This window comes from Poecilia mexicana, unplaced genomic scaffold (assembly GCF_051168715.1).
Source record: "Poecilia mexicana isolate PSO_F unplaced genomic scaffold, ASM5116871v1 scaffold_5, whole genome shotgun sequence".
Lineage (NCBI taxonomy): Eukaryota > Metazoa > Chordata > Actinopteri > Cyprinodontiformes > Poeciliidae > Poecilia > Poecilia mexicana.
In genome coordinates, this window is record NW_028263374.1 from 1,705,047 (window position 1) to 1,718,427 (window position 13,381).

The following is a 13,381-nucleotide window of genomic DNA, read 5'->3' on the forward strand; positions in this document are numbered from 1 at the left end:
TTATGTTCTGAGATAAAGCCGAAGTAAGTTAGTCTGGATGCTAAAAACGTAGTAGAAAGCACTTCACCTCAGCGCTAATTTGGACGCCCACTTCAGGTTATGTTGTGTTTTGATTTGTGAGACAGATATCATTTGAAAAGTATGGAAGTGTTGTCAAGGTAAATGTCCCTAACATTAAAAGAAATCTCTCCAAAGCCTCTGAAAACATTTGAACTCTTTAAATGTAGGAGCTCTGATTGGGCTTCAGATTGGCTGTTTTCTATGTGAATATGATTAAATATTATATTTTGATTCTCTTACAACAGGATCACCTTCCTAAAATAATGGCATAAACCATTTTTAAGCAAAAGTGATTTTGGGAAAAAAAACCAGCAACTAAATGACTTGTGCAATTATTTTAGGAAGGTGACGATATTCAGGATAACACAATTTACATGATTTACTTGTTTGAATTTAATCCCCAAAAAGTAAACCAGGGACCAGTTCTGTCGTGCAGAAACAGTTTTAATCTCCCAGTTCTCCAGCTCCTTGTGTTACTTCAGTCTTGCAGGAGCTCAAATGCTGAGCTTCCATGAAAAGGGAGAAAAAAGACTCCAGGGGATTGTGGTATTGAGAGATTTGGAGCAAATCTTGTGGAGTGGTGGAGGGGACAGGAGATGAAAGGGACAGGCAGGAGAAAATGAAAGAAAAGAGAGGGATCTGTGCACCGTGGTGTGATTACAGGCTAACTCGACCCTGTTTGAAATGTATTCCAGATGGGGTCTTACTTCGGCTACGCAGTAGCGGCTACTGACATCAACAACGACGGGTAAGTGAATGGAGGCGCGGTGACGCACACGGTGGCACCATATAGTGGGATGTAAAATGGTTGAAATAAGAGCAGAGGGAGAATACGCTAAAACAGAAGATAAATGTGTGTGTGGGGATTTCACTGGAGCGGCTGTCGACCAAGGGAGTTTTGAACACTTCCCAGGCAGATGAAGAGTAGACTTATATTATCTAAGAGGCCAAGAAACTTTCCTTCCTTCTGTTGACCTTTTGTAACCGTGTCAGTTCACCCTGTTGAGGCGCCAGGATGGAAGAAGCCATGGCTTCCACTTGTTCAAGACAACACTGAAAAAAATACAAAATCATACCAAGTAGTTTTTCTAGTTTCTAGTGCAAATATCTTAGTAAACTTGAAATAAGACAAAATTAACATACAAACAACTTTAAAGCATATACTTCTAGTTAAGAAGTATATGAGCTAGTTTTAAGTCAATAATTCCTTAATATTGATGAAAAAGTACTTGGACGAAATGATTCTTGTAACAATATATTTTACCCATGTTTTTAGTGAAATAATCTGCCAATAACTAGAACTTTTTCATCAATATTAAGGAAGTATTGACTTTAAAAAAGCTTCTATATCGTTCTAAAATATTACTTTTCAGTTAGTTTTCTCTTATTTCAGAGGTATTAAGATATTTACTTTAAAAACTAGAAAAAATATACTTAGTAAAATTTTGTGTTTTTGCAGTGAAGTTAAATTTGTCTGGAAGTAGCTCACCTCCTTGGGGCTCATAAGCTAACAGTATTTACAAAAGTTGGAAATAGCTAGTTCATGAACGCAGACCTTCTCCCTCCTGAGTGTTTTTTGATTAGCTAAAATTGCCAACTTTGTTTGAACTGACGCCTCAAACAGTGTTTCTCCTTACATCAGAGCAGGCTCAAAAGTGTACAAAAGTCTAGATACTAACTGTTTTTTTTGTGTACATGTTAGGCTACATGATGATCGGGCATTTTTCCCATGGCTACTAATGATTAAACACATACCTTGGGAAAATGCAATACTTAATAGCATCTTAGTAATTTTACTTATTACGAAGTAAGTAGCGTTCACTGCAAATACACAAATACACAGAGCGCTGTCAGTTCTTACAACTGTTGGCTGGTATCCGTCACCATCCTCTGTCTTCATCAAATAGCCAACCCTGTGGCCCCCTATGAATACTTTTATACTGTAATCCAGCTTTACAGGAATAAACACTCATATGTTTTTCTGATGTCCGCCATGGCACATCGGGCCCCTTTCTGAAGTGAGACGTCACATGAAAAGAGTCAATGTTTCAGTTTTGTTCTTCAGGAATCCTTGTGCTCCTTTGTTTCCTTGATACACGGTTCAAAGTGCTTTTATACTCTCTCTTTTCTAATGCCTCCATCTCTCTGTCTTCATTATTAAGAATCCTGTCTTTTCCACTCGGTTGACAGATTGGATGATCTGGTTGTTGGCGCTCCGACATTCATGCACCCAGGGTTCAATGGGCGTCTGGAGGAGCTGGGGAAGGTGTACGTTTACCTCCAGAGGGGCCCGCTGCGTCTGGAGCCGGCTCAGACCCATCTGCTGGGCTCACAGGTCTTCGGTCGGTTTGGCACCTCTCTGGCTCCTCTGGGTGACCTCAACCAGGACGGCTTCAACGGTACACCTGCACCTTTTACCTAATGAAGTTCTGACTCCCTAGATACAATACGATATCTAAATATATGCCTGCGGCTTCTCGCCCCAACTGTATGCAAATTTGTGGGTTTTTGGTCATAAGTTGTTTATCTTGCCACTTTGACATAAACCTACTTCCTTAGAAAAGACTTGGGCCATTTTTAGCTATGCTATTAGTGTGACCACCGCTGATGAGTATTCACCTTGTGTCTTTCACAAAAAATCCCCCAAAATATGTGGAAGTTCAAGATATAGAAGAAGAGAGATATAAATCTATATTCCTCAATCAAACTTGAAGTTAGTAAAGATGAGAAATCAGAATGTTTTGCCTGAATGAGTGTGACCCAGAAAGGGTGAAAGGTCAAAAGCAGTAGATCCCATTAGGAAAAAGTCAGTATCCCTGATATCATCTGAGAATCTGCTAGTTTTTGCTGCTTGTTCACATTTACAGCCACATCATGTTGCCTGGCAACGTTCCAGTAGAAACACATTAATGGAGAGCTTTAATGCTGCTCTGTTGTTGTCTGAAATCAGACATGGCCGTCGGCTGTCCGTACGGCGGAGACCACCAGCAGGGCATGGTCTTCATCCACAACGGTCATGCTGGAGGACTGAAGGACACGCCCACTCAGGTTCTTTCTGGCCAATGGGCTTCCAGCTCTTTCCCTGCCAGCTTCGGCTTCGCTCTGCAAGGCGACATGGACATCGATCAGAACGGCTACCCAGGTATGAGAGAGCGGGATTCGTCATTTATGCAACTTTTACCTATGAAGCCTCTTCTTTGATGTCTTCATTTTGCTTTTTGCAGATCTGATTGTTGGTGCTTTTGGCCTTGATAAGGCCGTCCTTTACAGGTATGATTCCTCACTTTGCATATTTACAGTGAGTGTCTGACACCCTGTGAACTGTTTCACATTTCGTCACATTTTAATGGACTTAAGTGAATTTTAGGATTTCATGTAATGACCCAACACAAAGCAGTGGCTGTTTGTGACATGCAGATGCAAAATGAGACTGAACTTTCCCTTTATTGTTTTGTGACAAAGTGCTGAAGTACGCTCGATGGTGATTCATCTTCCATATGTTTACTGACTGAAAAACTTCAAACACACATGTACTTTATGCTTTTTTTTGCTAATGTAGCGTACAATGTATTTTGTACTGTGATATTTAATAAATTACAAAACAAAAATAGGATTACAAGAGAGATTCTCATATGTTGAGATGTAGAACATCCCAACAGGATTTGCTTTTTAATGTATTTTTTATATTTTGTTCGTATTCAGACTCAGATGTTTACATACATTTTCTTTGCCATTTAGTTGTGTTGTGTGTTTCCCATCAGAGCGCGGCCGATAGTGACAGCCAGTGCTTCTCTCACCGTGCAGCCGGCCATGTTCAACCAGGAGGAGAAGACCTGTTCGCTCATCAGAGGAGAGAGAAACATCTCCGTTTCCTGGTATGGACTCTACCTATTTCCATTTTATCTAGTTTTTGTCCAACATAATGATGTTTTTTTTTGGTTCAGAGTGGGAGAAGTTATTCTGCTTTCAGTCTCTTTCCACAGTTTCCACTTAAAAAACATAAGTATGGAACAGTTTTAGATTTGGTGTGTGGCATCAGCCAAATTGGCAGGCGTCTTGATCTCTTTAAGCGAATACAAGCAAGTACTGTTTTAGTTCTTCTTGTTATTTTTGTTGCCTTGGCAACAAGAAGGATGTAAGAAAGAAAAAAAGGCAGAGCAGCTGGAAGAAAGATGGAAAAAGAGCAGAAAATAGTTGTGCAGTTAGGAGCTTAACACATTGACTTTTGAAACCCTTACTGGTCAACAATATGACTTCACTCTTCTACTCCTCTACTTTATTTATCCATTCAGAGTTGTGAAAAAGTATTCACTCCCTCACAGATTTGCTCTGTTTTTGCTTTTTCTCACTAAGCTGTTTCAGATCATGAAACAAACATTCATACCAAAGGTAAGCAGAGTAAATGCATCAACATCCATCATTTCGTTGTTTTGACAGAAAGAAATCTACATAAACAAATTGCCCAGATCAAAAATGGACAAAACTTGGAAGACTATTAAACTTTCCTCACAGAGCCGTTCAGTACATCAGAATATTCTGGACAAGTCTGTTTACTCCAGGAACCTTAACGCTGAGTGAAACACATCACATAGATGAACTAAACACAGACAGATGTTTGAAGGTTTTCATGTCTTTTAATTATGCTGATTTTCCATTTACAGCTAATGAAAAAAAATACTAAATTGGGATATTGCATCAGACTAATGAAAAAAAAATGCATTTGTAAAACAGAAACGTGGGTTTAATAAAAAAATATGTTTTCCACCAGCTCTTAGGAGGCTACTTTCAAACGGTACTGTATGACCAAAACTCAAACTATATATGTTTGCCTCATTTAGGGTCAAAGTTCATGACTCTACAATAAGAAAGAGACTGGGCAAAAATGGCTTCCATAAGGGAAAACCAAAACCACGAGTGACCCAAGAGTACATCAAAGATTCATGTTTTAGGACTTTTTAAAACTTGTTCTGGGAACTGATGAGTCAAAGTGGAACTTTTTGGAAGGTGTTCATCCTGTTACGTCTGCCGTGAACCTAACACCAGTCTAGAGCTGCCAGAATAATGACCTAAAGCACAAAAGCAAATCGATTTTGGAATAACTTTATTCAAAACAAAATGAAGGTTTTGAAGTGGCCTAGTCGAAGTACGAACACAAACATGTTTGAGATGATGCGAAGGGCCATTCATGCTGGTAAACTCTCCAATGTGGCTTAATGAAAATAATTCTGCAGAGCTGAGTCGGCCAAAATTCCACCTGATGGCAAGAGAGGAACAACCAGTCGTTAGGGTCACTGTAGGGTCAGGCTGGGCTGCAGAGGTTTTCCTCCATAAACGAATGAAATCATCATTTAGTCAGGTTGTCTTTGTGTGTCATACAAACATTTGTTTGGTTATCTGAAATATTTAAGTGTGATAGGAAAGTAAAATACGAAGAAATCTGCAAGGGGGGGTAAATGCCTTTTCACAGATTTGAAGATGAAAAGAAAGAAAGGAAGATAAGAACAGACGGGTTGTTTTCCTGACACTCGCTGGCTGTTTCCTCTGCAGCTCCATTAGTTCTTGTTCCAACCTGCTGCTGTCAGTCAGAACCACAGAAACCATCTCATGAATTAGCATCAGTTTGGACTATTTTCCACTTCTGACACACATGAACAACATTAAGATAAGAGTTTTTCTGAAGCTTTGGTCCGTCTAGATAAAAATAAATCCAGATCACAGTTGAATTAAAAACTTCTGTGAACTGGGGTGGAACATAATGTTTGCCTCGTTCCTGATTTCCTTTTTTTTTGTTGTTGTTTTTTGCATGTTTGCCACACATCAGTGTTTCACAACATCAAACCAATTTAAATATTAGTCAAAGACAAACAAAAAAATACAAAATGCAGTTTTTAAATCCAGTTATTTATTATTAAGGGAGGAAAAACCTGATTCCCCCTCGAAGCGGACAACAGGCCGGGCCTCCAGCAGCATCAACTGCAAGTTTGGCCTCACATCTTTGCAGAATTGTTCTAATCTAGCCACAAGGGAATGGCATTTCTTAAGTTCATGCCACAGAATCAATAGGATTCAGGTCAGGACTTTGACTAGGCCACTCCAAAGTCTGCATTTAGATTTTCTTCACATATTCAGAGATGGTGTGTTTTGGATCACTGTTGGTTACAGATTGAGGTTGAATGTTTTTTTTTTGAAAACTGGAATCAAACCTGCAACCTTCTGGTTGTAAGACGGCTCTGCCCATCGAGTCACAGGCAGGCCCTGTTGATGTGTTGATTAAAAGCAGGTGTGGCAGTACTCAGGCCTGAGACTGGAGTCAGTAAATGTATTTTCTGTTTACTTGTGTTGTCTTTGACTAATATTTAGAGTGATGTTCATAAACACTGAAATCTGATAGACATAAAAAAAAATAAATCAGGATGGAAGAAATACTTTTTCACACCCCTGTAAATATATTTCTCAGCTCAGTTTCATCTCCCCAAAACCACGTCCAACTACATTACCCACAAATCCATGTCAAGGAGGAACATCAGCCTGAACAGTTACTGTAGATTACTGTAACTCTGTGCTTGAACAACGACTAAATAATGGATAATGAATGAGCAGCAGTAGCATTTCTTCTTGCTCTGTGTTCTACCTGCAGCGTGAGCACCAGGTTCTGTCTGGAGGCCTATGGGAAGCACCTCCCCTCTCATTTAGGTAAGACATGCTCACACATACACAGTGGCACACACACCCACACACACAGACACACACACACACACACACATGGTCCCCATTACCTTGCTTTTGTTGTGCAGCCACAAGTATGCTGGACCTCTCTGCGGTCAATTTGGCAGTTAGGATCAAGATGAAAGAGCAATTGTGTAAATACAGGGTACGGTTTAGAGAAGTGTGTGTGTGTTTATTTAAAGTATGGCGTTCTGTATTGTCTTTGGTGTCTGCTGCGTTTTTAATGTGGTGTGTGATGATGTTCTATGCGATTCTCAGTAGAAGCACAGAAGAGAAAAGAGGATTTCTCTGTGCATGTGTGTTTGCATTCAGTCATAGTGTTTATCTTTGGCTATGCATACATTGACATTCCAAAAGCAATGAGATGATGGACTTTTTTTTTCTATGCTTGTTTCCACCACTGTGTTGACTTTGAAGGCTTCCTGGTGGAAGTGCAGCTTGACAGAGCGAAACAGAACCAGAAGGAGTCTGTGAGGAGGGCACTGTTCCTGGAGAGCCAGCAGCCCACCCTGCTGAAGACCCTAGACCTTACAAATGGTGATAGGTTCTGCCATGAAACCAAAATCTACCTGCGGGTGAGTCTTTAAACTGTGTGTTCCCCTCCAAAAACAGTAATAACAATAAAAAAGGATTTGTTTAGTGAGCCAATGACCCTTTTCCTCTAGTACCTACTCAGTGAAGCTGAACTCAGGTATAATAGTTTTACACTAATAATGGTTACCTGGTACCAGCGCTTTATTTAGAACCTACTTTGTGGAGTCAGGCTGAAAATGCAACATCAGAAGACTGTGTGTCCCTGACTGGCTAAAGGTTGGAGTCACGAGTCACTAGTTCAGTCCCCTCATTTTTAAAAACTCACCACAGTGACTGAGCGTGTTTGGAGTCCAAAGCAGGACAGGTCGACACAGCTGATCTGAGCACACAGAGCTCGGATCTGAACGTTGGTCATTGTGAAAGAAGCCGAGCTGGCGACATACAAATAGTGCAGCAGATAATTGAATATTACATAAAAAGTTTCACACGTGGTTACAAGCACTTAACTTGGCACAAATGTTCCCAGGACGTTGCTTTTTTAGAAAAAAATATCATTGAAAAATTAAAGATGGCGACTATTTTTCATCATGGCCTTCATGGTCATGAAGCAAAATTCACTTCTGCACTAAAGTTGCCAATATTTATCACAGGTGAATACTGTTAGTATCAAATCACACATAACTGAACCCATATAAATCATATTTACTAATAATTGTCCATGGTTGTCATGGAAAATTAATTTCTGCACTAAAATTGGCAATAGTTATTGCCAATGGTGGACACAGCTAACCAAAAAGTCAAGTTCACTAAGTATCAATGGGCTAAACAAGAACCTTAGCTATGCTAATGCCAAACCGCTAAACACAAAGAAATTAGCAAAAGCTAACGGCAAGCTGCCAAACATATGAAACGTTTTGCAGATGCTAATGTTAACCATGAAGACTGTCTCAGTCTGCGTCAGACATCTTCAGTCCTCAGTTTCTGACTTTTCTGCATATCATTACTTTAAAGTTGTCTGAATAGCATGAAAAAAATGAGAAATCATGTAATGTGACATAAAGTTCTTCCAAGTTAAGAACATGAGTAGCTTGGTAAGGAGCAGCATCGTGTTCCACGCTTCGCTTCGTACAGAGGCTCAGAGCTCTCTGCTGTTAATGATGGTTTCCTGGAGGTGTGGACTCTGTTGAGGTTTTAAATGTTACTCAGTCACTAATATTTGCCTGTGATGCATGTAAACATGTCAGTACATGTACCATAGGAGCATTAATATATCTGATATTAATACTGCCAAAATTGGTCCAAATTTTCATATTTGTACACCCCTAACAATTACATTTCTGTAGTTTAGAAAATTACTCTCTGCTGTCTACTGTTTCACGCTGTTTGTTCTGAACCCGCCACTAGACAGCAGCTCCGTATTCTATACGTTTTAAGGATTCCTATTGGTCCTCCATAAACGATAAAAACCTGAGCATTATCATCAATCAGTGAAATCCCCCTGGATCAAACTTGAAAATTGGACATTATGCTGCTAGTTGGTCAACAGCTCATAATATAATTTAACAAAGCTTAAATTAGGCAGATAATTTGCTTTGAATTTTAACTATTGAAGTATTTCAATCATTGGAGGAATCGTGACAGCCCTTGTTGAGCCCACAGCCTCAAATCAATTGATATAAACTTTGGAAATCTGTCTTTACATCTCTGAGCCCTGAAAGTGGAAAATCCCAGGTGTGAACCTATCAGTGTTTTGACTTCAACTACACTTTGCAATCTCTTTTCTTCTGCGTGTTTGTGTTCCGTCTCTTTCTCCAGCTTGTAGCTGCTGGGTTTTTCACTGCGTCTCTGTCTCTGCCACAGGCTGAGGACGAGTTTCGGGATAAACTGTCTCCCATCAACATCAGCCTGAACTTCAGTCTGGATGGTCGGGTGGCGGCGGATCAACATGGCCTGAGTCCCATCCTCAACTACCAGACAGAGCAACGTGTAGAGCAGAAGGTAGGATCATTATGTCCTGCTGGCGGCCCACCATAAACATTACTGTTCCTACATAATGAATGGATTATCTGTTCTCACTGATGGTAGAATGGTGGCACAGGTCAAAGCAGTTTCTTTGACATTCAGAGGACTTGAAGTGCTCAGTCTGCTGCGTTGCTCTCAGGTCTTCTGTTACATATATTGACTCCGTCGTTTCTAAATGTTTTAAGTTTGATAAAATTGCAAAATTTGCTGTTTGCGAGTGATTTTCCTCCATAGCCATCAGGTGACTGAGTCACAAGATTCACAGTGCAGAGATTCTGTGAATATTGTAAAAGCTTTGTGTTGTTACATTTGCTACATTTGGTTCCATGGCAGATCAAAATTTCTACATTTGTTACATTTTCGCCTGGTGTGGAAATGGGATTTAAAGCAGAAATAAACGCAAGTTGTCTCTCATTCAGAGGACTTGAAGAGCTCAGCCTGCTGCGCTGCTCTCAGATCTTCTGTTCCGTATATCGATTCCATGATTTGTAAATGTTTTAAAAGCCATGGACTGAGGTTTGTAGGTGGACCAGAGTTCACTTTTTTGGTTCTCATCAGGGTTTGCTTCTCACCAAGGGTGCGTTCACACTGCAGCCTTAAGTGACCCAATTCCAATTTTTTGGCAATTCCGATTTTTTTGCCGGGGCCGTTTACACTGCCAGTAAATGCGACCTGTATGCGTTCTGCAGTTTGAACGGGCAAACGACCTGAAAATGTCCCACATGCGCAGTAGAGGGCGCAATAGTGTCAGCGTTCTCAGTTTTCTGCCAACCGCCATAAAAAGAAGAAGTGCTCAGTGTTTGCGGAAGTAAATATGGAGACTAACGGTGGAGCTTAGCTTACATATTGTTGTCCAACCGGAGCCCTCATATAGTCCATCATGGTTGTTGTTTTTCTTCCCGCTTGCGGGTATCCAGACTCATAATACTGCATCAATGTCATTGAGAATCAATGTCTCAATGACTTTCAGTTCGGATGAAGGCGACCTGAACGTTCAGTCGCATTTGAATTGGGTACGTGTCGGATATGGGTCACATTCGAAAAAGAATCCGACTTGTTCTGTTCACACTGCCATGAAAAGATCGGATGCAGGTCGCATTACGTCAAAAAAATCGGAATTGGGCCACTTCAGGCTGCAGTGTGAACGCACCCCAAATGGACCGGATTTTCCCGGCAAACGGACCAGAGTTCCATTAAAACTAAATAAACAGGACCGTTGTGAATACACACTCTGTGTTATACTATTGCTGGGCTTTAAAGCAGAACATCAACCCTTATCCTTCATATTTTAGGTGGAATTTTCAGTGATTGTGAGAACATACTGTGCTTTATGAAATAGAGGGAGAATGACACGATAAATAAAAATCTGAAAAGTCTGGAAATCATTTATATTTAGCCTCCGGGAGTCAGTGCCACCTTTTCCTGAAGTTAGAGCTGCAGTCTTTTAGGTCTCTACCTGCTCTGTTTATCTACAGAATGAAATTATTGCTCATTCTTTTTTGTCAAATATCTTAATTTGTATCAGATTGGATGGCCAGTGTCTTTATTTCACCACAGATTTGAAATTGCTTCTAGGTCTGGACATTAACTGGATCATTGAAAACGCATGGATATGATCTTTGCTCCTGCTCAAGAACATCCTCTGCACAGCACAATGCTATTTATTTATCCTGGGTTTGCCCACTTCTGCACAGTGTCTGCACATTGACACTCTGTGGAACAAAGATAATGAATCAAACCTCTGTGAATTCAGGAGCTTTAGAATCATTTAGCATAGCTGTGTTTTTTCTGGCTCACTCTCTGTTCAGCTGCTCATCACGTTTGGCTCTTTGTGATTCTACAGTTCAGAGTGAAAAAAACCCGTCCAAGTCTCTAAGCCTCCATTTATCATTGGTGAAGTCGAAGCAGACCAATGAAACACGTTCAGAACCAGCTTCATTTGGCCGTAACCACATTCATTCACCCTGTTTGTCTTCTGACTCTAGTTCAGGTAAAGCCAACAGATTAGTGGAGCTGAACTCAGCTGATCGAGCTCCCAGACACACACACGCACGCACGCACATAAACGCAGAGACTGCAGGCAAGAGACTCACACGATTAGAAGGTTTTTGTTTTAAACGGGCAGTCTTATGTAAAATCAGCTTTTCTGAGTGTTACATCATGTCATAATGATGTTCTCTCATTATAAACACACCTGAAGTTTTGCCTTGATTCTTTCATGCTTGTGTGAGAAATCCATTAATCTCCATGGCAACCATTCAGCTGTGATAAATGCGAGGGTGGACATAGCTCTGCCTTGGAAATGCAGCTCCTCCTCTGAACTGCAGTTTCTAAGTGTGTAAGCTGCCTCACTGCCCCACTCCGCTCCTTCAGACTAGCCAGCAGGAATTAGCAAACATCTGCTGAGTTCATTCTCAGTGAAACATTGGCAAAAATGTTTCTAAGAGGTTGCTAAGAGGTTAATAGAGGAGCCATGTTGTGATGACTTCCCGAAGGCGGAGCTTAAGAAAGAGCAGGAGATTTTAAAGAGACAGAGACCTAATTTCAAAGTGTTAAATTACAAAGTCAAATTTCTTTTAAGTCATATTTGTTATGTAGCTACAACATTTTTAGAACAACTGAAGTTAAAATAGGTATTGTGGTTCTTTGTGCCTGGAAAATACAGAAAAACAGAATTATGCAATTAGAACATAACCAAAGAGAGGAGCAGCACATCATGTTGAAAAAAACTTTTGCTCTGCAGAGAGGTTTTACCTCTATTTCTTAATAAACCTTTACTTAATATTAAGCTACAGGCATCAGTTACTCAAACATTGATTTGCCAGATCCTTTTCATTTCTCCATGAAGATCAAACTATTGCACAAACCTGGTGAATAAAAGTGATTTCTGATTTAGGAGGAGTGAAAAAGGAGATGGTCTGTCTAGAATGATCTGTTTGGTCCAGCCTTTCCTCAGACCTCTGAGGTTAGAGAGTCTAGCTCTGTGAGGAGTTACGCCTGAACGTTAACTGACCACAGTGAAACCAGAGACCACACCACTTACAAGGCCACACAGCTTGACTTTTAGGAACCAAACTGATGGTCACCACAAGAGCATAGTGGATGATGTCATAAACATGATGTGCAAAAATAGAGCCGCCCACCCCGCACACACTGTGACTTCCTCTGCTCACCCCAGCAGAACGCCCTGTGTTCCTGTTAATGCAGAAAAATTTATTAAAATGAAAATGGAGATTGATGCTTCAAAGCATAGTAAGTTAAAATATATTTTTTTATTGATGCTAATACCTGTAGTAGCGATGCACTGATCCAATATTAATATCTGTATCAATCCTGATATTGAACAAAATTCTAGGTTGGATATCGGTGACACTGTTCCTCATCCATGAGGGCAGATCTATTCAGTCTAATTCTATGCTTTGTGCTGTGAGCGACATCATTCTTTATTAATTATTTTACATTATATTTAGAATTCCTAATCACACTTTCTGAACCATTTGACAGAAGATTTGATGCAGTTTATTTTTTACATTTGACCAACGTAGTCAATTTGTTGTTTTTGTCATTTTCAGTTCCTTCATTTTTTATTTTACATTGGATGTTTTGTTCTTAATTACACTTACTGAACAAACTAAAGGTGTTTTTGTGTGTTTGACTAACCATGTGAAGCTAATGGTATATTCAAGTGTCCTACTGGTGCAGAGTTATCAGATAAATGTAATTCACTACTTTCATGTCTGTGATTTTAAAAACAAACGTTTTAAGTCGTTTCAGCTGTTTTTCAGTATTGGCTCGTTATTGGCCGATACCAAACCTATTTTGGTACCTGAAGTAAGAATAGTGGATTGGTGCATCCCAAACCTGAAGCGCTGTCTCGTTGCTCCTGTTTGTGTTTCATATACGCAGAAGTGGAAGGTCTGTGGAGCCACATGGGTCACGGCTCTGCACAAACACAAAGGAAGCTCTGACAGCCAGTCTGGGTGGAGCGCTGCTCGCTGCTCACACATCTGCTCCTGGTTTGTTGCGCATGCTCCTGTCC

The 13,381-nt window shown here is 40.3% G+C and overlaps 1 protein-coding gene across 1 annotated transcript in view; it reads left to right on the plus strand.

Annotated features, from left to right (window-relative positions):
• The window catches only part of LOC106925041 (integrin alpha-5-like), a 49,217-nt gene that overhangs the window by 19,382 nt on the left and 16,454 nt on the right, over positions 1–13,381 (plus strand). The window contains exons 11-18 of the mRNA XM_088005316.1: positions 756–808; positions 2,251–2,459; positions 3,011–3,202; positions 3,285–3,330; positions 3,822–3,935; positions 6,698–6,753; positions 7,204–7,361; positions 9,181–9,318. Of these exons, the coding sequence (XP_087861442.1) occupies positions 756–808; positions 2,251–2,459; positions 3,011–3,202; positions 3,285–3,330; positions 3,822–3,935; positions 6,698–6,753; positions 7,204–7,361; positions 9,181–9,318 (966 nt within the window). The remainder of the gene's footprint in view (positions 1–755; positions 809–2,250; positions 2,460–3,010; positions 3,203–3,284; positions 3,331–3,821; positions 3,936–6,697; positions 6,754–7,203; positions 7,362–9,180; positions 9,319–13,381) is intronic.